The sequence below is a fragment of the Radiomyces spectabilis genome (assembly GCF_025331425.1).
Source record: "Radiomyces spectabilis strain NRRL 2753 chromosome Unknown BYT42scaffold_9, whole genome shotgun sequence".
Lineage (NCBI taxonomy): Eukaryota > Fungi > Mucoromycota > Mucoromycetes > Mucorales > Radiomycetaceae > Radiomyces > Radiomyces spectabilis.
Window position 1 is genome coordinate 1,419,952 of NW_026251934.1, and position 23,561 is coordinate 1,443,512.

The following is a 23,561-nucleotide window of genomic DNA, read 5'->3' on the forward strand; positions in this document are numbered from 1 at the left end:
CAATCAATGTCGGTTCCTTGAATACTCCATTCTTTTAAATACGCATCGTCTTTTATTATTCTCTTTTCCTCTTCTTCGTCTTGTTGTTCCAATCCATTCCATAAATACAAATCGATTCTCTTTATTATATTTTTTTTCGTTACATCCATCTAGTATAACGTTTTTTTTTTCCTATTATATAAAATGACTACTTCACCCGTTCACCTATATCATCATAGTACCATGCTAAAGACCAATGTCGACATGCCCATTCACCCTTTCGCCAAACCCATACTGGCCAGCAGTGTATCGGTGGCCCCAACCACAGTTTACAAGCAACTACCTTTGTCTTCAACCGCTACCACGACCGTCAAGCCGACGGAATCAACCGTGTCAACACAAGCATTGAGTCATCACCGTTTACATCCGGAATTTCTCGCCAAGTACACGCTGGGTCAGGAACTCGGCAGTGGCGGATTTGGATTTGTCGTCTCGGCTTACGAACATGCCACGGGAATCGAACGCGCCGTGAAATTCATTTTCCGCAATAAAGTGCCTTCCAGTGCGTGGGCTGAAGATCGCGATATGGGATTGATCCCCATGGAAATTTATATCCTCAAGCACGTACGACACGATAATGTTATTGGCTTTGTCGATGCCTATCAAGATGAACGATTCTTTTACCTGGTCATGGAACTTCACGGTACTCAATGGACTTCGGCCACGCCTCCTCTGTCAAGCTCCTCCTCGTCGTCGTCTTCCTCGGTTCCTTCTTCCATACCTTCACCCATCATGCACTCTCCCACGTTGTCGCATACTTCGGATGATTCCCAATCGACTTTTAGTTCCTCTACTTTGGATGAAGAGCCACAACCACGTACGTTTGTACGTCGAACGTCATGTGATTTGTTTGAATGCATCGAACAACATCAGCGGTTTGATGAATCGCTGGCGAAGCACATTTTCCGTCAAATTGCTCGGTGCGTCGCGCATTTGGATAAATTAGGCATCTGCCATCGTGATATCAAGGACGAAAATATCGTGATTGACAGCGACTACAAGGTAAAATTAATCGATTTCGGATCCTCGGTGCTTTTACCCCGACACTACGGTGAGCACAACAAGACGTATCTGTTCAGCAAATTTTATGGTACGATTTCTTTTGCGTCGCCCGAGATTCTTCGATGTGAGCCGTACCGTGCTGAGCCTGCTGAGGTGTGGTCACTGGGCGTGTTGTTGTACACTATCCTATTTGGAGAAGTCCCGTTTCACAATCAGGAGATGGCCCTCGCTGGTCGATTTGTCCAACCCAAGATTGAAGTCTCGTCCAAGTGCATGCACTTGCTTTCCTGCTTGCTGGAAAAGTCACCTTCAAGACGTCCCACCATTCATCAAATCCTCACTCACAGCTGGTTACGCGAAGACTAATACCATCCCCCGTCCTCTTCCACTCACACACACACAAACGCCTGCCATCCACATGCACTCTCTTCCTTATTCTCGTGTCATCGTTTCTCTTTTCTTCTATGTGCGTACATCGTCGACCATGAAGAAGAAGACCCATCAAGTAAAAAACTCCAGAAAAAAATCCGCAAAAAAACATCGAGAAAAACGAATCCAACAAAAAAGTATTTTCAATCGCACCATCAAGACTTCGCTTCATAAACCGTCCATACACCGAAATCTCAAGATCCTTTTATTTCCACCAGTGTCGCACCATTCAATTTGCATTTAATTCATTTCGCATTTCATCATCTGTTTCTTTGTTTTTTTTTCTCCTCTTTTTTTTGCATGTTTTTCGTTCACTTATAAGCTGCTACACTTTACTTGTTTTACACGTTTGGCTCCTTTGATTTCCTACCCTTCCCCCCACCTCCCCCTAAAAAAAGTATAAGTACTCGTTTTTATTACGCTTACACCTCTTTTACTGCTTGACAGTAAAGAGATCTTTATGACTCATTTTTTTTTATTTTTTTTTACCCTTAAACACAACCTGCTTTGGCATGCCCAAATGTTAGTTAGTTATTACATGTCACTTTTGCTTTTGTTCTTTCTAAATTTCTCCTTATGTTAATCGTAAATAATATATCTTTTTCGTACATATAGCATCAGCATCCATAATAAACACCTTTTTTTTCTATTATTCAAAAGCATTGAGTCTAATAAAGGGGGTTATCTAAAAAAAATAAAAATGAAGGGAGACGAAAACGACAATGAACATGAATATGAGAAAAAAAAAGGAATGATAACAACGAACGACATCAACAACTACTGGATAAATGTAGATATGTGATGTCTGCAGCAGATTTCATCCAAAGTAATACCATTCAGCCATAAGTAAAAAGGTTAACAACAATAAAAAAAAGCGTCCTTTTTTGGCTGAGAAAAATCTTTCATTCTTTGCTTTTTGGTTTCAACGCCGTTTTTCGAAAAACTGGATTCTCCATCCATTTTTTTTTTTTTAGTCATAACTAGTCTTAGATTGTCCCCATTGTTGAATCCACCTAAGTTGAGTGGGATCATCCACGTATCTAGCCTGATAGTTGCGATGGTATTCGTTGTATCATTAAATAAAATGATATTCCTTCGGTACTTGTAGGCCGCGGTTCGAACGGTGGCAAAGTGACATTGTCCTGTGAAAGCAGTCGCACAGCACCTGCCAGACCACTTGCGTATGGATTGGTGGGTTGCGTTTTGAGAACAGTCCGGAGCTTGAGTTGTTGTTCTCTCAACATCTGTCCAGGAGCTTGAAGTTTCCGTCGGCGACTTCGCGTCTTGTGAAAGTGCGAATGTTTCAAAAGTTGCCAGTGTTTTGTTCATGACCGAAAATGGCCAGTGCTTGCACGAACCGCGAACTGAGTTTCTTCAACGCATTCGCACCGGAACCATAGCCTGCGTTATGCGGTAGATCGCAAATCGTAAAAACTGACGCGGGCAAAAGCTGGTCATTGATGAACTTCGTGAGAAGCGCGCGCGCAGTGATACGTGGAGGTCGTCAAACGTCGACACCAGTTGCCGCAACGTGCTCAGACCTCTAGGTGGCCTGTAATTCGCGGAATGCTTCATGGCGTCCTTGAACCGCTTTACGGCTAAAATCCGTGCCGTACGCGGATTCACATAATTGAGATCGATGTCTCTAGACCGATGTCTCTGGGTCGATGTCTCCGGACCGACGTTGGATCGCTTTGGATGTGCCTGCCATCTGTGACAAGCACGTTCCAATATTGAGGGCCCACTTTGAGTTTTCTTTTAATGGCTTTGCCATCGGCTTCGGTCCGCGCAGTGGGAATGAACGCCAAAAGGCGCGCGCAAACTTCGTCGAAAATTTGAGTTGGAGTGGTTCCCTTGAGGACCGCAACGCCACCTTCGTCAACTCCAACTGAGAGGGTGTCATAAGCGACGGTTGATGGCGTCGGCAATGATGTCAGATGTTGTCTCAGCATGGACATCCGGCGCCTTGCCCCTGTAATAGGCTTCGGCTGTCAGCACAAAGACGAGTGCTCGGTCCTTGATAATTGCGCCGGTGTGCAGCCTGGCGATGGCGTGATGGAGATGAGGTCGGTGGCGGAAATCGTAATCGAGAAGTGTCAGAAGCTCGGGTCAACACTTGGGATAACGCCTTCTCTCCATACCGCAAGACATGCTCCGTGTCGTCCACGGCACACTCAATACCGAAAAGATTCTCGGAAAACGTCGAAAGAATTGGCATCCTCTGCTTGCATGGACGCCATCTTGGGGCTTTTCTTCTTGCTTGGACAATAGAGAAGAGGTTCGTTCCGTGATGGTTGAACAAAGATGCTTACGCAGGTGCGCAGCAATTTTTAATGCAGCAAAGGAGAAAAATGTGACGTGGGGGTTCATTGACCCGTGACACCGATTTTGATTGACTGTGACATTTCTTGGTTGGAAGCATCCTATGCAAGGTCTAGTTCTTTTGAGAATTGCTGAAAATCAAAAAAGCGGAGAAATCACCAACTCTGCGAACAAAGCCCAAACTATGTCGCAATCACAAATTGGAATCTATTTTGTGACACCTTGATAAGCAAACGCCAGCCAAAATTTTGTAGATTTCAATCAATTTATCTCAAACAGTTTCAAAGAAACTAGCCACATCCAATATCTTTCTTGTTTTTTCTTTTGAGATAAATAAAGACAAAAAAGTATATCAGTGAATGAAAACGTGGAAATAAAGAGACGGGAGGGTAAAGTGACAAGAGTATATAATGCATATGGTATGTATTAGAAGAGATTGCAAAACAATATGAATAGATGAAGGAGAAAACAAAAAAAAAAGTGTGATTATAGATCGAGCACGAAAACAGTTGGATGAAAAAGGTGGGAAATCACGTTTTTTGGTGTCTGGGGTATGGTGGTGGCATGGTGCAAAAAAAGGACGGATGAGGTGGATTTTTTTCTTTGTACAGGGCGAGAAAATTGAGAACGAGGAGTGGAATTGAAGGACCCGGATAAAAAGCAAAAAGCAGGGAGACCAAGAACCAGGAAAGAGCGAGTCAAAGAGCCAAATAAAGACGAAGAAAAAAAATGACCCTCATCGTGTGTAGGTGATTTTCACTGCTCACTGGTAGCCTCCCACTATGTGTTATGGAATAGTTGTCTTTTGTACGGTGATGGTTGGGATGCGGGAGAGTAAAGGACTGGTATATCAATGAAAGGTTGGCATTTTTTCAAATGCAAATTTCGGTGGCGGACGAATAGAGATGCGATGCTGAGTCGTCCTTTTTCTCTTGTGTAGCGCGATCAGCTAGCATTCGCTCCATATCACGACGCCATTGTGATCTCATCGTGAGTAATTCAACCATGTCGTGGTAGGATAATTTAGCTACTTCTTGCGCAGTTCGATCTATTGAGTTACCAAGGGATTTTTCATTAATTTTGTCTGTAGTCAACAGAGAGCCGGTGTGCAAAAAGAAACACCATCATCACGTATAATTTCAGATAAAGAGTGAAAGAACGATAAATATACCATAATCTTCATTTGCAAAGGTGCTGCCAAATTCCACTTGGCCAAATTGAACTCGCTTTGTCATCATGGAATATACAGGAAAAGTGTAAAAGAGGAAAAAGAGAAAGAGTGTATTAAAAGAAAAAAAAGCGTACTTTCTTGTTTGCTGTCTTTTTTTTTTTTATATTTATAGTCGCTCTTTTTTTTTTGGTTTTTCCATTCCGCGGAAGGACGGAAAGAGGAGGTGCGGCTGCCTGCTAAAATTGGGAAACTCGGTTTTTTTTTTCGCTTTTCGTCCGTGCAATATTTTTCCTCTCTTTTTTTTTGGAGCTCAGTCATTGTGTCTTTTATTTCATTTACCACGTCTCATAGGGTCATTGTGTAGCACTACTCAGTATGCGAACACAACATGCTGCATTCACGAAAACAGTGGAGAGATTGGGTTCGTTAAGGTTGGCATTGAGGTTTCTGCAAGTGGAATGACCCAAATCAGTCTCACATGGAACAGAAAATCCCCTTTCCGCGGGCATACCCATCCCATGGGCGGAGTGCTAATTCCGGTTATTGCAGCATGACAGCATTACGATGAACCAAGGCAAACACGCTATTTGTTTTTTTCTTTTGGTTGTTGATGTTGCCTTTTCGACTACGCTTAAAATGTAACCGGCTTATCGAATGTTTATTATTTTCTTTGAGCTACAAACTTTTTTTTTGCTAACCCTTCTAGCTAAATCTCATCGGTTGTCTCGTCGGTTGCCTCGGTATTTACATCATCATGGGATCGGTTGCTCACTTGGGAAAGAAAAAGCAACACAACCAAAAATAATTTCCCCCAACCCCATGCAGGTCTCAGTTGCCTCCACATCCAAAAAAGATTGGGCTAATACATACCAAAAGCTCAAACATGACGTACCTTGTCAGCAAAAAACACGCTTCACGCTATTTTCATTTTCTTGTTTGCATCTTTTTCGGTTTTTCTACCATTTTATCAATAATATTTCTGTACAGTTTTGATTCCTCCTTCATGTCATCTGAGGTTTATCCGTGTGTCCAAAACAACTAACCTAAAAAAGACACACGCCCAAATGGTGGCGCTCAGCCGTGTATGAACTGTTTAAAGCCCAGCTTGAGGCCGTACTGATAAAAAAAAGTTCCCGAGTGGTTTTTTTTTTCTTCTTTTACGCCGTCCAACGCGTGTACTGTAAATCTTTCTTTCTATCGCACTCAGCGTGGGATTGCAATCTATTTCCGTTACTCATTGATGTACAATGCTTGCATGTGTATCGGTGGACAAGGTTTCGGTCTTCATCAAGTAGACATAATAATTAGCTCAATAATATGCATCAAGGTCTAGGGTTGCATGCTTCTAGAGTTGATACATGTGTATACACATCGAGGCTGGCTTTCCGATTATGCAATCTATTCGTCAATCGAAATTCAATTTATGTCAATTTCCATATCATCACCTTTGGCGCGCCCTTTTCGTATCCGGATACCCATCCAATCATTCATCGATGGATACGGGACAGGGCAACACGTGGTCATGACAGCCAAACAACAACCTTTTCTTTTTCTTTTTCTTGATCTTGTTTCCTTTGCAACGGATGGCTTTGTTCACCTTCCTATTCCAATATATCGTACACCCATTTTTAAGCTGTGCATGCGGCTAGTGTAATTTTGTCCCACTTCCAAATCTAGCAATTTGCCAAAAAGATCGGTTATCTCTCGTCGTACAGATATGCCATGGTACAAGCTCGATAAATGTTGTTCCATTGCCAATTCAAGTTCCCCTTTACAGCCACTTGGTGTCACCCTGGGCTGGAATCCAAAGAATCTGGCGACATGGCCCACGGACATCGTTTTCCCTAGCTAACTTGTCATTCACATTCTTTACTTCCACAACTGGGAAACAATGCTTTTTATCAAAAACAAGGCTCTAGTGATAATGCAGGTGCAGGGGCGGTTGCATTATCATTATTTTTCTATGGATTCTTTGGGGAGCACCGCCTTTTTGAGAGACGAGAGAGAAAAAATAAATAAAAAACAAGTTTCCTGCAATAGGATTCATGTTCGTTCGAATGTGAGAGAAAATTTCGCGTATACAGTAGACAACACGCAGGCAGATGTCAGGACGCGTGTCTTTAGGAGGTCTGGGGGGCGTATACAACAGAAAGGCATGCATTCGTGATTTCAATACCTCATCTCAACGGCGATAATTTCAAGAAATTGGGCTCATCTGAATGTAAGGCAACATGGTCCGTTTAAAAAACATCGTTCCGTAGTCTGTTTGAGAACTGGAATGCATAAAATTGAACGGAACGGATCCAACGGAGAGAAAACGTTTGGCCAGTCTCGACCCAACCTTTTTTTGGTCAAATCTTCTTCATTTTCTATTCAATATTCCACGTACTGTAACCATAATTTTTTTTTATCTCGTCTCAAATGGCATCCAACATGCGATATATTTATTTTCTGAAATAAATTGCGGCGATCATTTTTTGTGTGTGTGCCATGAAGGGTTGGCTCGCATCATAATCATCTGTCCGATAGCTAAGCTTCCAGAAGAACTAAATTGGCGTCTTGTGACATTTTTCAATCTGGGATATTGCAAACCTTGAATTGTATATATCTCTTCCCATTACAGTTTCCAGCCTTCCTCACATGGTGATACCATCGCGAATTTCATTGGCCAATACCACGAACGTGGGCTTCACTTTTGAAAAACAAGAATCACAAGGCGTGAATGACCCGTCGTTTCATTGATAACGAGCGTCTTCTTTTCTATAAATAACAACAAGCTAAGGAGTCTGATATCATTTTGGTTCAATAGACGAACCCTCCGAGAGAGAACTCACATTCGTCATTCACACGTGGTGACACCAACAGACTAAAATAAATCCAGTGACATTCACTTTTTAGACATTGGATGTCCATTGTGCAGGATTGTTTGGGAACCTAAACTGTTTGCATGCATAACCATGAACTATTTATATTTTTTTTATCATAAGGAAAATACCAAGGGGAAAGAGAAAAATCAAAAGGTAAACAAACATGCAAAATAAAGACGCAACCCATAGCCTTTTTTCTTTTTTCTTGCCGTGACAAGTCATGGCTTACCACTCGTTTGGGTTTCTCTGCAGGGCTCTTTGACCCTTTCCATTTTCGGCTGCCACCGATGCGAGACAAGCGTGGTTAATTGCGCGAAAAACGAATATCAGTTTCGACATGGTGATAATTTATCAGAGAGAAAAGCAACACGCTCAAGGAAAACGACATTTGTTTCTCACCCTACAACATTTGTGATGCCATTGTTACTTTCATAATAAGAACGTTTTTTCAAAATCTAAGAATTTGAGCTGTTTTGTTCTAGTTTAAAAAAATGGTTCTCAACGTCAAGGTTGAAAATCCAAGCTTTGACAAGAAGCAGGTGACTCTTACCTTTGCTTTGATGGCATCCTCAATGGCACCACTATTTCTTTTGGAACATGAAGCTTGGAAATTGTTAGCGGAATTGGTGATCCGTTCTTGATTGTGCAGGAGCATGGCTTCTCAAGTCTCGTTTGAACCATGGATTCTCGGAGTCCTGAACTGAACACGAGCAATTTTCAAGCTGCGTCTAGGGCGATTGGCACAACATGTCATCTTTTTTCATTTTGCATATAAAAAAAAGAAACAGTAATCAGCATGCATCAGATAGAACGATGTGGCACGTTTTTTTCATTTTTTTTTTCAAGGGAAGCTAGTGGGCTAGCTTGTTTTTTACACGCGCGTTTTGGTACAAGCTAGTCTGACGTGAGCGCATCAAAGATCGCACACTTGCTCCGAGGCAAACCGGCGTACTCAGTCGTTGTGTGAATGCAGTACATACGCTTTGTAAATTATTTTTTCTGGGTGACACAAATGTCGATAGAGTTTTTGGGACCTGAAACTCTATCTTTTTGGATAACAAACCAGTAGAGAATAGAATGTCATTTTTCTCGGTGTGCATCTTGTCATAGTATTTTTGGTGAGGAAAAGGAGTCTTTCATGTTTGTATATGAATGCTCGGCTCTATCGATGGATATGGTACAAAACGAGGATGGGCCAAAAAAGCCAAGGGCCGTCCGCCGCGCATTTTGCTTTTGATTGGGTGAAGGATGATGAGTTTTAATCCCAATCGAACTCCTCTTCCACGACTTTCGACAAGTTTCTACTGATGGTGTGATTCATCCGGAATTTTCGATCGACTGCTTTTTTTTACAACTCCTTTCAATCTTTTATATTTCCTTACGTTTGAAAGCCAGAAGGAAAAAATACACGCCTCTTTACTCTTTTTCCTTTTTCCCCGCTCCCGTCTCCTGTTGGATCTCTGATCACTTTACCTACATTTGCTATGGATCTCTCTTGGTGTATCATCTGTGACAACCGTATTGACGACAATGTTATGGTAAGTTTCGATCATTGTGTTGATTCGTCTATGATCAGTTGTTCATTTCAAATTAACTCATTTTTCTGATCTTTTTCTTTCTTTCAGAGTGATTCATCCTTGTACTGTTCCAATTCCTGCAGAGTGAGCGATCAATCCCAACATCAAGCCCAGGCTGCTTCTTCTCCTCCTGCCACCAACTCTTTCACCTCGTTCCTCAAAGTGCAGTCGCCCAAGCCCATTATCAAAACGGGATCGTTGCGCAGTAAACGTCCTACTGCGCCATCCAATGCCTATCCCTGGATTCCGTTGTACCGTCGCCGTCACGGTGTATTGGTAGCCCGACGTTGTCAACCTGTCGTTTCCAGTTCGCCTACGGTGGCCACCGCCCTGTTGACGCGCCAACCTTCGTTGATTGTCTAAATCAACAACAAAAAAAACCCTCTACCCTCTTTCTCTCATTTCAAATTTCCAAAAAAAAAACTCCCCTAACCAGAAAAAAAGAACAAAAATATTAGTATTTAGGCTTATTTCTCCCCTTTCTTTTTCGATGGCATGGGAAGGACTGTAAATAGCATATCTTGCATTCAAAATCCTTTCTCTTTATCCTTCTCTCTTTTCTCTTTTTCAAACCAACAAGCATTTACATACCCATGCCCTCTTTTTTCTCTCTGAAAAAAGACAATGTCAAATATAAATCATTCAAAAAAAAAAAACCATCCAAGCATAACTCGAAACCCTCAAAAATAAATCTTTTCCTCCCCATCTCGCATGTGAAATCATTCACATATTATTTTTCATACCGTTACATTTCATCATTTACATGTTTTTCTGTCTTGTTCGTTCGTTCAATAATAAATACAGTATTGCCATACGATATTGTTTCCATGCAAAACAGGCCATGCATGCCTAAATTGATCACTCTTTCAAATTGCTCATGCAATGTTGATGAATAGATGAAACTCTGGGTCCCATGGTTCTAATTCATGCAAGTTTATCGATGGTACCATTTTGATGATATGCTCCTTCATACGATATCCTCTTACAATGTAATTCACGCGTGTTTCCGTTCACAGAGACACAAGACGAGGTCCAGACGTGATAAAGGGCCAACGGATGGTCAAAGGAAGATTCAAAATCAATATTTCACAATTTAAAAAAGTGTTGTTTTTTTGATTCTAGAAAAAAACATATTGTATATAGATTTTTACTTTGGGAAAACCAAAAAGTCGAGAGTGGAAAGGGTTGTATATTAAACTTGTGCGTGTTTTTCGACCTTTTTACATGCCGCCCATTTGACCTTGTTCGCGTTGAAGTCTGCTGACGTACGAACGAGAAATGACATTCCATGCTTCCATGTAACGATCCATGCACTTTGAAAGACACTGCTGTTCACCGCTTTCCAAACGAGCACCAGGCTTGGGAACGCACTTCAAATAGCACTTTTCGTTGATTTTCTACACAATCAGAACCAAAAAAAAAAAAAAAGATCGCCCATAGAAACGTCAATCTCATTGTTTTCCATACGCCATCTTGGGTTACGCAGAAACAACTCACGTTGATAAGTTCCTGAGCGTTGGCCAAAGCAAGTTCGCTGCGCACTTGATCCATGACTTCCTGCTTCTTGTTGCTCTATTATATCAGCCAAAATACATGCGATCGGTCAATGCCACTGGTTTTCTGAAAATGGTCTCGTTTCGAATGCAAAGCGTACCAAACCGGCATCACCACCGAGATTGTACTGAGAAGAATAATCGCTCATAGTGTCGTATTGTATCAAAAGACTTGTTTGCCGTTGAACAAGGGAAAACAAAAAACACAAAAAATCTCCCGGGGAAAAACACACGGCGAAATCGCCTAGTCTCACAAGCCACCATTCAGCTGCTTGCCCAGCCCAGCCCTTCTCGCAGTGAAAAAATGGAGAGAATCAAGTCACGCCTTCTGATTGGCTCGTCCCCCTCAAACTTTCATTGTCCCATTTCTGTGAATATGCAAATCTGGCACCGCGTCTCTCACTCTCTCTTTGTTTTCTTCCTCTTTCATTCTTCATCTTGTCCTTGTTAGAAAACCATGCCATAATGGATCCCAACAGATATACCAGTCGTGCGTCTTCTCCATTTTCTCCTTTAAATAACGAACGTCATCGCTCACTTCTCACCAGTCGATCACCTTACAAAAGGCCATCGTCGCGTCTCAGTGAACTGCGCGACACAAGCGTCAATATCGCTACCGCCATTAGTCAAACCAAGCATACCAGTCCATCACTACCCAAACCCGACTTTTTGGGAGACAAGAATAACGAAAGCCCTTTACACGCCTTTGGCTCTGAGGATAAAGTCTTTATCCAACGCGATCCCAAAAGTAAGTTAGGGTCTCCTACACCAAGAAAAAAGGGCCCATAGAAAGCGGCCTATCTATGCTCGCATAATAGGCTTGCAAAATTAGTGGCGAAACATTGGCTGATTGGATGATGCTTTTGGGTAGCGGTAGCTCAAGAACGAGCGATGGATGAATTTTTTGGTGGGACGATGGAGGATGATTTGGATGATGATTCCGATATTTATGAAGAGGAAGAATTGCTGGCGAATGATCCTGTGGAAGAATGCCGGCGACGTCATTTGTACATGAGCGGATTTGGGAATAATGAGTCCAAAACGGCGTCACGCGATCGATTCAAGACTTTCACACCCATGGCTGACAGTCCGTCTGATACTGAATCCATCATATCCAGTGACGACGACGACAACGACGACGATGGCGTCGACACACTGTGGTCGAAATCCAAAGTAGTTTGGGACAGAACATTCGAGTTTGTCATGTTTTGGGTGTTTATGATTTTCTGGACCATTAAGGAAGTCACCATGGTCCTGGGAAGCGCGCTTTATTTACTTGCATCCTCCATTATCGTGAATCCCATTGTTTTCATTCTTCAATACTTGGGTTACGCTCGTGCCTCTCCCTTGCAATCACTCCCTTTCTCTTCATCTACTGTTCGACAACCAGGCATGGCCTCCATTCTAGCTTGCGCCGTCGCCGTCTACACCGCCATCATGTTCCTTGCCAGCACCAACAACTTGCGGGACATTCCCCGTTTATCGGACCTCATCGCGTACCCTGGCCACCTACTGTCACCCATGCGAACTTGGTCTAGACCATCCTTGCACACCTCCACCCCCTCCAATCCACTCATCCACGTTGGAGGCGCACCGACTTTGGACCAAGTCTCGGATCAAATCAACCAGCTGAGACTCTTGCTCCAGAAGGAACAAGCTCGCATTGACGGATTGGCAAGTAACACAAACCAAATTCAAGCATTTGCCGATCTGGCCGCCGATACCGTCACCAAAGTCAACGCCATGCAGTCCACACTCGACCGGCTTGATAAATCCGTTGGACACATGCAACCCAAATTCAAGGACTTGCAAGACGCCGTTCACGCCTTGCAACAACGGATACAGCAACAAACGCCGGCCAATCACGACGATTTATACGATCAACTTCGCTCTTTCATTGAAGAAATCCTGCCTCCCAATGTCTATGTTCACGTAAATCAAAAGACGGGAAAGTTCCAAGTGGAAGGCATCTTCAACTACATTCAACAATACTTTGTGGCACGATCCGAGTTCCAGACATTGCAAGACACACTGGAGGATAGACAGGCACGATCCGAGGGAGACTTGGGTGGCTCTTTGGATCTCACGTGGGATCAGTTCTTGCAGGCCAACGAAGCATCCATGCAGCAATTCTTGACCGGTTCGGTCGAACAAGTACTTGACCAACAAATGAAACAAGGCGTTATTATGAGTAAAGACATGTTCATGGAACTCCTGACCAATGAATTGCACAGTATCTGGGACGAGTTGAATAAATTCCAGGCACCTGACAACGACAATACCAGTCTATCCCCTCGAGGCGTGTGGATGCTGGTGGAACGGGCCTTGGAAAGATACCATCAGGATGTGCTCGGATCGGCCGACTATGCTTTGGCGAATCGTGGTGCAAGAGTGATTCCTGCTTGGACGTCCGCGACGTATGTGGCGTATCCTCGACATCTCTGGAAACGATGGCTGGCTCGACTTACCGGTGTCGGTGCTTTTACCCCTGTGTCACCTACGATGGCTCTCACTTCAGACACCGGAGTGGGTCAATGTTGGCCCATGCAAGGCCACAACGGGACATTGGGAATCGCTCTTAGTGAACCCATTGCTATTCAAGGCGTTACCATTGAGCATCCTTCCCGCGACATCCTGGTGAACATGACGACGGCGCCCAAAGATATTGAAGTGTGGGGTGTGAAAGGACGCCACTTTCGATCCAAGTTACGTCCCTGGGAGGAGGAATCCGACGGTCGTGCCATCAAGCTGGCCGTGGTTCGGTACGATATTCGCAAACCGCAAGCCATTCAAACCTTTGATATTGCTTTGAATCGCTATGTCATTTTCGACGCGGTGTTGCTTCGTGTCTTGTCCAACTGGGGGGATTCCGATTATACGTGCTTGTATCGTGTCCGAGTCCACGGAGCCCCGGCCGAACAAAACCGATAAAATTAAATCCAACCAATCCAACCATTTTCGCACACGCTATTTCCCCATTCATCGACCTCGCCAAGACCAAAAAAAAAACGTAAAATATCCGCGATCAAAAAGCCCACCTACGACATCCAAGTGCATGCCTCAGTGACAGACGTTGGTCCATAACGCATCCAATCCGCACTCTGTTTGCTTGTTCCAGGTTTTTTTTTTTTCATTCTTCTCCCCTTTTTTTTTTCGCTGTCTTTGTTTCTTTGTCATTGTAGTTCATATTCGTTTCTTCTTTTTTTTTTCATGCATGTTACGGTTACTGTAGCTGAGTTTGGCTTGTGTTCAAAGAAAAACTCCGTCCACGTGGTCGTGCCCAATTTTTATGATCTCATGACTTGTTTTTATTTTCGCAAAATTGTCTGTGCCACTTTTTTTTGGTTCACGATCAAGAGTAGAATGGAACGAGCCAACCTAAAATACCGTTTTTTCTTGATGGCCCGCCCTGACTCTGAAAAAATATCCGATCCATCGGATACAGGAGTCAATATTTTACCTTCCGATTAAGTTGCCAATCAATGAACGAATATACCTATTTTTATGAAAGCGAGCTATCTTTTGTGGATTTTCCTTGCATGATCAGCAAACGGAACCCTTGTTTTCGCTTTTTTTGGAAGCTTCATTTGGAGATGCATCGAAATGGAAGAACACGAGAAGAAATTATACAATGCCACAGTATTCTATGCTTTTTATTTTTTTCTATAACAATGTAAAAACGAGAAAAATCTTGGTTTGTTCATATATAATGGTTGGTTGCGTGTAGATGAGTTGATAACAAAAAAAAAGCGAAACAATAAAAAAAAACTTATTAGGGGTCTAGAAGGCACAGAAAAAAAAACTAAAAATTAGCGACTATTCTACAGAGAGAGGAAGTGGGGGCTTAAAAGGTTATCGAGCATAAGAAAATCGGTTTCAGGAAGCATAAGAGAAGGAAGATCAGGATCATAACGACACATGAAATCCGGTTGTGGCTGTTGTGTTTGATGAGGAATCGGCAGGCCGATGTGGACAGGAGCATAGGGAGATGACGTGATTGAAGAGAGAGAGGGGGAAGAAGCGTGCTCGTGTGACAAGAGCGACGGGAAAGACGAAAGCGGAGATACCGGAGAGTCAAAATGATCGTCTGGAAGATTGGGGATCACCATGGCATCGGAGGAAGAAGAGTAGAGACTAAAGTAATCCGAGGGCGAGATAATGGTGGAAGGCGAAGTAGAATCCGGTGACTTGCAAGAGAAATCATCGCCTGTGTGGAGCGAAGGCGTGGCAAACGAGCAAGGGGAACTAAAGTAATCCTTGGTGGACAGAGTCGACGGATTCGGAGTCGACATGGCATCGGGAGACGGAGGCGGGGTCGTTAACGCGGTGGTCGTGATAAGTTTCAATGGCTCGTTCATAAAATGGTTGGTAGGAATGGTCAAAGCAATGGTGGATTGATGAGGCATGTGAAGAGAAGATCGAGAGAAAGAGGTGGAGAGGTGAGATGATTCAGTGAGGTGAGGTGACGAGGGGGACAAAGCAGAGACAACCGGAGACTCTACTCGTGATTGTTGTTGTTGTTGTGGCTGTGGTTCTTGTTGTTGGTCTTGCTGCTGCTGCTGTTGTTGTTGTTGCTGCTGCAGAGGTTGCCACAACAAACGGTTTTTTCGTTTTTTAGTGGCATTCTCTTCCTTGGCCACCTTTTCCTGCTTGGACCGGATTTGATTCCATCGAGTACGACACTGACGTTGTGTTCGTCCGTGAATCGATCCAGCCACTCGGATCCAACAACATCCAAATCTTGCGACGCCGGCCCGCAGCATCTCATCCTCTTCCTTTCGCCATCGGCCTTTACGTACAGTAGGATCCAACGCTTCGGTCCATCGAGCTTGACACTGAATACCGGTACGGTTGGGAATGCATTGAGCCACGCGACTCCATGGCAACGAATCCGGCGTTGCGTTGGGTTTGCTCAAGTATTTGTGAACCGCCGTCGTCAAAGCGGCGTCTTCTTCCTTGGACCATCGTCCCTTGTGTACATGAGGACTAGAAAGGAAAAGGGGGAAAATGGGTGAGTCTCCCGTTCATCAAACAAACACAGTGTTTTGCCAAGTCGAAAAAAAAAATGACAAGTATCACGGGTAGGCCACTTATACTTACTTGAGAGCACCGAGCCAACGGGTGGAGCATTGAACAGGTGTACGTCCAGGAACGTGGCGAGCGATCAATGACCATTTGTGAGGTCCGTACATTTCCACTGCTTCAAAAAGCAGCTTATCTTCTTCAGCCGTCCAGCGACAATAGAAAGGTGTGTGGCGATTGTTGCCATCTTGCTTGAAAACGGAGAATACGCCGCTCTTTTCGGCCTCTTCCTTCGTAGGTTTGCTAACGATGACTTTCATGATTTTATATCTTGTATATTTTTTGTCTTTTGAAAATGGTTCTTTACAACGAGGTAGGAGAGGGTGGGTGTGGGTGGGTGGGTTTTTATAGGGGGAGGGTTGTTTGGTTGGGTGAAATAGGCGGAAGAGGAAAATATATATAAAAAAAAGGTTGATGTGTGGAGAATTGGTCCACGCGAGATCTGTGGCATATATACTCGTCGTATCGCGAAAATTTGGGTTCTGGTACAAGTAAGGTTTTTGGGGGGGGGACCAGAGAGACCGACAAGATGGATTCGTCGGGCAAAGTCGGAGAAGGACAAAGCAAGCGCATTCATTGGTTTGGGAGGGTCCAAGGTGGGAAAATAACCGCAACAAGAGGCGGGGATTCTGGTGTTGAAAACTGACGGGGTGCTAATATTTGGCCCACCTCGAAAAAAAAGCGGGGTAAAGGGTATAATTGTGAGCGATAATCAGGCTTGAACTCGAGCTGCTTTTGGAAAATGTCTAAATGAAGCACACACCTTTAGGCGGCACGACTCTTATGGTAGTTTGCGGGCAAGACTGACCGACCAACGGCTGGCTTCATTACCACCGCTCATCTAAATGGAGATAGATTGCTATCAATCTCAAAGACAGCCACTTGATGAACTCCCTCTTATGGTTGTCGCCATAAAATATACACTCCAGCTACATTTACAAACATACCTTTTCATCATCTCCATTGGTTCCACGTTCCATCTCTCATTCTGAGCCTTTCCACCCCACCCCATCCCATCCTCTCCACTTTTTGGTTTTACTTTTGCATTATCCATGGTCTTTTTTTCTCACCATGGCTCCGTTTCTATGTCCCTTGATGAAATCATAATTTTTCCCCCACACATTTGTCGGGCTGCGAAGCAAAAAAAAAAAAAAAATGGAGATTTCATCATTCAGTGGAGTCATTATTTTATTTTAAAGTTGGTCCAATCGCAGATTTCATTTTCTATGCAAAGAGTGAATTTGTTAATTTCCTATTCTTATCGAATTTTTTTTGTTTATTTTTTGTTTTTGGTTACCCACGTTACAGAACCTATAAAAAAATAGATGCAAGATAATATAGACGGCAGTTATATTCACTGTATCCGCCAAGACTCCTCTTCAGCGTCATCATAGAAACCCAAGAAAAAGCCCCATGACTAGCTGTAGCATCGAAAAAGAGTGAAAGTAAAGAAAAAAAAAGGAGAGAAAGTGCGCGTCAAAGTAAAAGGATATGGGCCAACGGTGAGATCATGGCCAATGAGTTGGTGTGTTTGTTCAATGGGTTAGCGTATCACCATCGTTGTTTGGATCGTGGTCTAATCGGTTACTACTGCTTCTGGTATCTTTCAGTCGATCTTTGTAGCGTTTTCGGGGAATAGGCAGGTTTGTGCCACCAAGAGGTTCAGACCCAATGAACTTTTTCATATTGCTCGTTTTCTTCCTCTATTCCCAAATTCACAAAGTTAAAAATTTTCCGTCCCAATCATTCATGGTCTCCATTTCTCCCATGGTAACCCCACCCTATTCGTATTTCCTTTTTTCCTTTCATTCACTGACTTGGGTTTTTTCGCTCACCCTTAAATATATTACCTCGACTTTCCGTTCAATGGGAAAAGATGAACTTGGTATCATCGGCATACTTAATAATGCGGCTTGCCACTTTTGCTGCGTACCACAAAGGTTTGGGGTTAGTCCAGTTTCCTACCTTGGCAATAAACAATTTCTTTTTTTTCCTGCTTTTTTCAACGAATTTGCTTACCTTGGCCAATTCCTTGGCTTTTTGTTCGGTTTCCAAAGCTTTCCGCCTCGCTGTATTGATGAGATTGTGTTGTCTTTCACGTTCTTCCCAAAGCGCTTTCTGTCGCTCGTATTCCAATTGGTCGGCTAAAGCTTGTTCTTGTTGGTGCCGTTTTTCTTCTTCTGTGGGGAGCGGGGCCTGCCGATCCCGGGCCTCGGCTTCCTTTTGACGCCGTTGACGCCGTCGTGCCTTTTTGCATTGACTTCTAAATTGACGTCGCGGTAATCGTACTGTAGCTACCGTTGACTCGTCGCAAATGGGCGCGGTCCGATCACCCATAGACACTTGAGGAACCTTAATAATGCAACCTTTTCCGGTGGTTTCCGATTTGTTGACCTTGCCACACCTTTTTCTTTTTTTCCTTCTTTTTTCAGAGAGGGAGGCACAAAGCGGGCCATGGCTGGGAGACCGGAGAAGAAAATGAAAAGCGGCTGTCTAAAAATGTCCGGTGTAAGACTGCTGTTTCGATGTCAGGTTCGAGCCACTTTATTCATGTCCGAAACAGCGTCCGGACCTTGATCCATCCCGGGATGCAGTATTTTGTGGCAAGGGCGCCATCGCCTCCAGTGATCCTTCCTTTTTACAGCCACGTCGAACCATGGTATGTAGACATGGTGATGCCATCGAATGACCCAATCTGGCTCATGAATATACATTGGATGAACATACAAACGATGGATGACTTATTTTTCGGATGCATTCCATAGCCTTTCGTCAAGCAACAGAAGAACAAGGCCTATTTCAAGCGCTACCAGGTCAAGTACCGCAGAAGAAGAGGTAATTTATTACTCCATGGGAGACCCTTTTATGTTATCACGTTCCAATGCCCACGAATCCTTTGCACTCGATTTTGTCATCACCATTACGGTCAGGACGGCGACGTTCAACATGAATGGGCAGCGTGCAAGTTGATTATGATTTGCTGATTTCAGAGTTTCGAGAATGGATGAATTGGGAGGATTTGTGGCACAGAACGTGTGGCATTGAGGATTTCAAGATTAAAGTGAATGAACAGTGGCTAATTGTTTTCCTAAAAAAAAAAATCAATTTTTAGAGGGAAAGACTGATTACTATGCCCGTAAGCGTCTTGTTGTTCAAGCCAAGAACAAGTACAACTCGCCCAAGTACAGATTGGTTGTCCGTTTCACCAACAAGGACATCATTTGCCAGATCGTCTACGCCAAGCTCCAGGGTGACTTTGTCTTGTCTGCCGCCTATGCTCATGAACTTCCCCGTTACGGTATCAAGGGTGGTTTGACCAACTGGGCTGCTGCCTATGCCACTGGTCTCTTGTTGGCTCGCCGTACTTTGGCCAAGCTCGGTCTTGCCGACAAGTACGAGGGTGTCACTGAGCCCGATGGCACTATCCAAATGACCGAAGCCAACGAGGAAGGTCCCCGTCCCTTCAAGGCTTTCCTTGATGTCGGTCTTGCTCGCACTTCCACTGGTGCCCGTGTCTTTGGTGCCATGAAGGGTGCTTCCGATGGTGGTATCTTTGTCCCCCACTCTGGTAACCGTTTCCCCGGTTTCGATATCGAAAGCAAGACCAACGACGATGAATTGCTCCGCAACTACATCTACGGTGTTCACGTTGCCGAATACATGGAATACCTCGAAGAAGAAGATGAGGAACGTTACAAGAAGCAGTTCGCTACCTTCTTGAAGAACGGTATCACCTCCGACAAGGTCGAAGACATGTATGCTGAAGCTCACGAAGCCATCCGTGCTGATCCCTCCGCCAAGCCTACCGAGAAGAAGGGCAAGCCCGCCAAGGCTTACCGTCGTCCTCAACGTCTTAACAAGAAGCAGCGTGATGCCAAGATTGCCTCCAAGAAGGCCGCTTTCGTCAAGGCTCAAGCTGATGAAGAGTAAAAATCTCAATGATCACTTTTTTTCTCCATTGATTCTTTTTCCTCTCTCATTTCTCCATCGTTCATAAACAATAATAAAAAAAAAGGAACGCCACGTTTTTTTTTTTGTCTCACGTAAACACTTCTAAATGGCCGAAATATGGCCTTGACCCAATGTCCGAATGCTGGTAGAATCCATGCTTATGCGGGGAACAGTGAGATAGAAAAAATATGTAAAAAGGCCATGAGGTGACACAGCAATTCAATGGTTAAAAAAAAAAAAATTCCCAGGTCACACGCATTGTCCCCCGGACTCCTATCAAATCAACAATGAGACAATGGATGGACTTTTTGCTTTTTAAAAAAAAACGGTTTCAAAATGTGAGAAGGTGCTCCTTTATTTTCATTGTTGTTCTTTTTTTTTTCTTTTTTCTTCAATGGTTCGAACGAGGAGCAGCAGTAAAAACGGTACGGTCAAAAAGACCGAGACTGGGAAAGGTCGAGGTAGAGGGTCAGGTAGAGGGGCGAAACGTGGTGGAAGAGGTCGTGGTCGTGGCACCAAAACGACCGAGATCACCGGTCCAAAGGAAAAACCGCTAGTGACTTTGATGCGGACTCGAGCTGCCAGCAAGGCGGCTGTGAGCGAAACTGGAACGACCAAACCCACTCGAGGCCGTCCATCGGCCGCTCAAAAGAAAGCGCAAACCGCTGCCAAGGCCAAGGCGACAAAGAAAGCTACGGCGACAAAGAAAGCGGCTGCCGCTAAGAAGACTCAAGCCGGCAAAAAGACCACGGGAAAAGGACGTGGTGGCCGAAAGAAGAAGAGAGACTGGACATTGGAAGAATTGCTCACGAATGCAGCTAGTCCATTGGCCACCATTGATATGAGAGTGGGTTTTTATTAAGCCTTATTTTTATTTTATTTTATTTTGATCGCTTCCACTCACTTTAATTATGGCCTTTTTAGATGGTGATGAAGGCGGCTAATTTTGATCAACTTGACAGACGTGACCATGCAGACATTGTGAAACACCTGCCCAAGCCTGAAGTGACTTATCGTGATTCATCCGGAAACGAAATCCATCCTGGATCCAATAGTGAAGCGGTCCGTTTGGAGAATCAAAGAGAATACTCCCCGCGCGTGGCTCCCAACTTGTATCAAGAGAACAATGTGATCTTTTGGAACGCGGTCCATCACTGGCAAGAAAGTTTGGCAGCCGGCGAGTTTGAAAAACCCTCCGCCCCACTCTCACCTCCCGTGTCTCCCAAACGTCGTCATGATCAAGTCGAGGACGACAATGATTGGAAGGTATTTTATTCTCATACATTTTAGTTACCACTTTATACTGACCGAGTGACTTGGTTCAGGATAACGAGTACGAAAACTATTGGGGAGAACGTCTCGAGCGTGAAAGGAAGCGTCGTCGACCATCTGATGAAAGTGAAGCATCCGACAAAGAGGAGCAAGCTGGGTCCACGGACAGTTCCGATATGGAAACAGACGAAGAACTAGAGTAAGTTATCAACCTTCACTATCACATTTTGTTACTTTTGTAAACTGTGGATCATCAAGTAACTCATCGTCATTTTTTCTAGCGAGATCGATCCGTCGCCTACCCCTTCGGCAAATGGTCGCCGCACTCCACCCAACGGCAGAGTCAATGGAAGACAATCTCCTCGTCGTGGCACTTCCACTCGCAAGCGTAAATGATCCGACTTTTGAGTTGGCCCGGCATTTATCCTAGCTTTTTTTCTTCTTTTTTCTTCTACCAATATTTTTTTGTTTTTTTGGCAAACGCATGTTACAACTTCTTTCTCTCTTTTTTTCTTCTTCTTTTTGTTCCCCAACATGCATTAGCGATAAAGACAAGGCACTGCGTGGCTTTTGTTTTGCTTTAAAGAAAATGATGAACCTTCATCTAGTCTCTTTTGTTTCTGTGGTTCGGACACTAAATCTTTTTATGACGTTATATGACAAAGACGCAATCAAAGTTTGGCCACAAAAAGATCATCATGGAGCAGTTTAAGATCTTTTTTCATGTTATCGCGCATGTTGGGCAAGACAATGGAAAATATGTGCTGTATAGAGTGGTTTTGGTTGGGTGAATGGGGATCGGATATTCTGTAAAAAAAAAGTCACAAATCTTTCACTTGTCAATTTCCCCCGGTTTCCCTTCCTGCACCATCCATTGGCGTCTCCAATCGTTTGCAGGAATCCGAAAAATGGCGTTTCGTATTTCAGTCACGCTATTTACACGAACCGTGGTTGGACCTCGGTCATGGCCTACCTTTCGGACGCGTGCATTGCATACCGTTTCACCGGGAGTCTTGTCAGAGGACATGCGAGCCATTATGCGCAAGGTCCCGCAGCCCGTAGTGGTGGTCACGACATCGCATCCGACGGAACCGAGACATCGACGTGGAATTACCGTCTCCTCATTTACATCCATTTGTTTCCATCCTGAACCACTCGTGTCGTTTTGTGTTCGCATCCCTTCACGTGCTTCGGACTTGCTCCATTCGTCCGGAAATATGATTGTCAATATGCTCAGCCACGAACAGGTGCAACAATCCATCGCCTTTTCGTCGCCTACGGCCGATCAGTTTAAAGATGTTCCGTTTTATGACGATTCAAGCTCGGGACTGCCGGTATTGATGGGAACTCTGGGATCCATGCATTGTCAGAAATACCAGGTCCTCGAACTGGGCGATCACGAACTGTGGATCACCAAGGTCCTGAAAGTAGAGCAAGGTGTAGGCAGCACCTTGGGAACACGACAAGAAGCGCAACCTTTACTGTACTATGACCGTGGATACCGGAGTGTGGGGGATCAAGTGTTCATGAAAGCGCTGGAAGACTCCACGTTGGATACCCGTCTATGGATGCATCGCGCTCATATTCGTATGGCGTGGAATTATTTGCGTGATCAGCCCAGAGACCAGGCTGAGCCTCTGATCAAGAAAATCATCCATTCCCATTTCGAAAAGAACCCTACCACCAAGCAAAAGTATCACGAAACCATCACTTCCTTCTACATTGGCTTGATCGATCTCGCCATGCAATCGCACCAAATGAATGATTTGAAAGACCAGGATGATTTCTTTGATTTCATGGAGAAATTCCCGGTCTTGACCGACCCTCGCACCATCCAATCTTACTATTCCCCGCAATTGCTTTCTTCAGACCAAGCACGACGTGAATTTGTACCTCCAGATTTGAAGCCCTTCCCTACCACAGTCCCCTCTATTCAAGAGATCCAACCGGAAAAACAATAGATCCATCGCTGGTTGGTTCGAAGAAACCACACAAAGGCGTTCTGTGTTACTCAAATGGTTCCACATTGTGCCCTCAATTTAGACCTTGCAAAATAGATTAGAAATCCCAGATCAAGACAAAACGGTTGATAAGAGCACCGTTGATATTACATACTCTGTAACCCATCTTTTTCCACACGATATATAAAATAAACACTCATATCAATGTAGAATGCCACATGAATGTTTCTGTTGGTCAATGAGAATAAATATGTTTAATTTTCTCTTTTGCACCACCACCAAAGAGGGTGCACAAAAAGTGAACTCGTGAACAATTGACTTTTTCTGGTATGTTT

At 44.0% G+C, this 23,561-nt stretch overlaps 12 protein-coding genes across 12 annotated transcripts; 7 read left to right on the forward strand and 5 right to left on the reverse strand.

Moving 5' to 3' along the window:
• Positions 1-183: 183 nt before the first annotated feature.
• Positions 184-1,407, forward strand: BYT42DRAFT_594624 (kinase-like domain-containing protein; the record flags this gene model as incomplete). Its single annotated transcript, XM_051570787.1, has 2 exons — positions 184-285; positions 355-1,407. 2 exons carry the CDS (start codon positions 184-186, stop codon positions 1,405-1,407), a joined length of 1,155 nt encoding a protein of 384 aa, XP_051421888.1.
• A 1,366-nt stretch (positions 1,408-2,773) lies between these two features.
• Positions 2,774-3,688, reverse strand: BYT42DRAFT_615768 (uncharacterized protein; the record flags this gene model as incomplete). Its single annotated transcript, XM_051571995.1, has 4 exons — positions 2,774-2,871; positions 2,937-3,162; positions 3,216-3,358; positions 3,427-3,688. The coding sequence occupies 4 exons, from the start codon at positions 3,686-3,688 to the stop codon at positions 2,774-2,776; spliced, it is 729 nt and encodes a 242-aa protein (XP_051421889.1).
• Positions 3,689-4,664: 976 nt separating this feature from the next.
• Positions 4,665-5,027, reverse strand: BYT42DRAFT_499322 (uncharacterized protein; the record flags this gene model as incomplete). The annotated part of the gene is made up of 2 exons (XM_051564631.1): positions 4,665-4,840; positions 4,964-5,027. The coding sequence occupies 2 exons, from the start codon at positions 5,025-5,027 to the stop codon at positions 4,665-4,667; spliced, it is 240 nt and encodes a 79-aa protein (XP_051421890.1).
• A 422-nt stretch (positions 5,028-5,449) lies between these two features.
• BYT42DRAFT_413897 (uncharacterized protein) lies at positions 5,450-6,115 on the forward strand. The gene has a single exon (XM_051563448.1). It carries the CDS (start codon positions 5,618-5,620, stop codon positions 5,954-5,956), a length of 339 nt encoding a protein of 112 aa, XP_051421891.1. The 5' UTR covers positions 5,450-5,617; the 3' UTR covers positions 5,957-6,115.
• A 3,199-nt stretch (positions 6,116-9,314) lies between these two features.
• BYT42DRAFT_499104 (uncharacterized protein) lies at positions 9,315-9,770 on the forward strand (the record flags this gene model as incomplete). The annotated part of the gene is made up of 2 exons (XM_051564615.1): positions 9,315-9,368; positions 9,456-9,770. The coding sequence occupies 2 exons, from the start codon at positions 9,315-9,317 to the stop codon at positions 9,768-9,770; spliced, it is 369 nt and encodes a 122-aa protein (XP_051421892.1).
• A 695-nt stretch (positions 9,771-10,465) lies between these two features.
• BYT42DRAFT_413710 (Tim10/DDP family zinc finger-domain-containing protein) lies at positions 10,466-11,480 on the reverse strand. The gene is made up of 3 exons (XM_051563447.1): positions 11,062-11,480; positions 10,905-10,979; positions 10,466-10,804 (listed from the first exon to the last, which is right to left on the reverse strand). Exons 1-3 carry the CDS (start codon positions 11,107-11,109, stop codon positions 10,628-10,630), a joined length of 300 nt encoding a protein of 99 aa, XP_051421893.1. The 5' UTR covers positions 11,110-11,480; the 3' UTR covers positions 10,466-10,627.
• BYT42DRAFT_615771 (UNC-like C-terminal-domain-containing protein) lies at positions 11,426-13,891 on the forward strand (the record flags this gene model as incomplete). Its single annotated transcript, XM_051571996.1, has 2 exons — positions 11,426-11,708; positions 11,832-13,891. 2 exons carry the CDS (start codon positions 11,426-11,428, stop codon positions 13,889-13,891), a joined length of 2,343 nt encoding a protein of 780 aa, XP_051421894.1.
• A 1,724-nt stretch (positions 13,892-15,615) lies between these two features.
• BYT42DRAFT_499091 (Homeodomain-like protein) lies at positions 15,616-16,302 on the reverse strand (the record flags this gene model as incomplete). The annotated part of the gene is made up of 2 exons (XM_051564612.1): positions 15,616-15,946; positions 16,061-16,302. Coding segments are annotated over 2 exons (573 nt in total), but the record flags the coding sequence as incomplete, so codon positions are not given.
• A 1,170-nt stretch (positions 16,303-17,472) lies between these two features.
• Positions 17,473-18,473, reverse strand: BYT42DRAFT_414053 (uncharacterized protein). Its single transcript, XM_051563449.1, has 3 exons — positions 18,062-18,473; positions 17,893-17,967; positions 17,473-17,745 (listed from the first exon to the last, which is right to left on the reverse strand). The coding sequence occupies exons 1-3, from the start codon at positions 18,377-18,379 to the stop codon at positions 17,578-17,580; spliced, it is 561 nt and encodes a 186-aa protein (XP_051421896.1). The 5' UTR covers positions 18,380-18,473; the 3' UTR covers positions 17,473-17,577.
• Positions 18,474-18,698: 225 nt separating this feature from the next.
• Positions 18,699-19,973, forward strand: BYT42DRAFT_577077 (uncharacterized protein; the record flags this gene model as incomplete). Its single annotated transcript, XM_051569122.1, has 3 exons — positions 18,699-18,701; positions 18,808-18,877; positions 19,155-19,973. The coding sequence occupies 3 exons, from the start codon at positions 18,699-18,701 to the stop codon at positions 19,970-19,972; spliced, it is 891 nt and encodes a 296-aa protein (XP_051421897.1).
• A 414-nt stretch (positions 19,974-20,387) lies between these two features.
• Positions 20,388-21,661, forward strand: BYT42DRAFT_615775 (Asx homology domain-containing protein; the record flags this gene model as incomplete). The annotated part of the gene is made up of 4 exons (XM_051571997.1): positions 20,388-20,840; positions 20,918-21,259; positions 21,319-21,464; positions 21,547-21,661. The coding sequence occupies 4 exons, from the start codon at positions 20,388-20,390 to the stop codon at positions 21,659-21,661; spliced, it is 1,056 nt and encodes a 351-aa protein (XP_051421898.1).
• A 231-nt stretch (positions 21,662-21,892) lies between these two features.
• Positions 21,893-23,519, forward strand: BYT42DRAFT_577081 (flavin reductase like domain-containing protein). The gene has a single exon (XM_051569123.1). It carries the CDS (start codon positions 22,057-22,059, stop codon positions 23,224-23,226), a length of 1,170 nt encoding a protein of 389 aa, XP_051421899.1. The 5' UTR covers positions 21,893-22,056; the 3' UTR covers positions 23,227-23,519.
• The last annotated feature ends 42 nt before the right edge of the window (positions 23,520-23,561 follow it).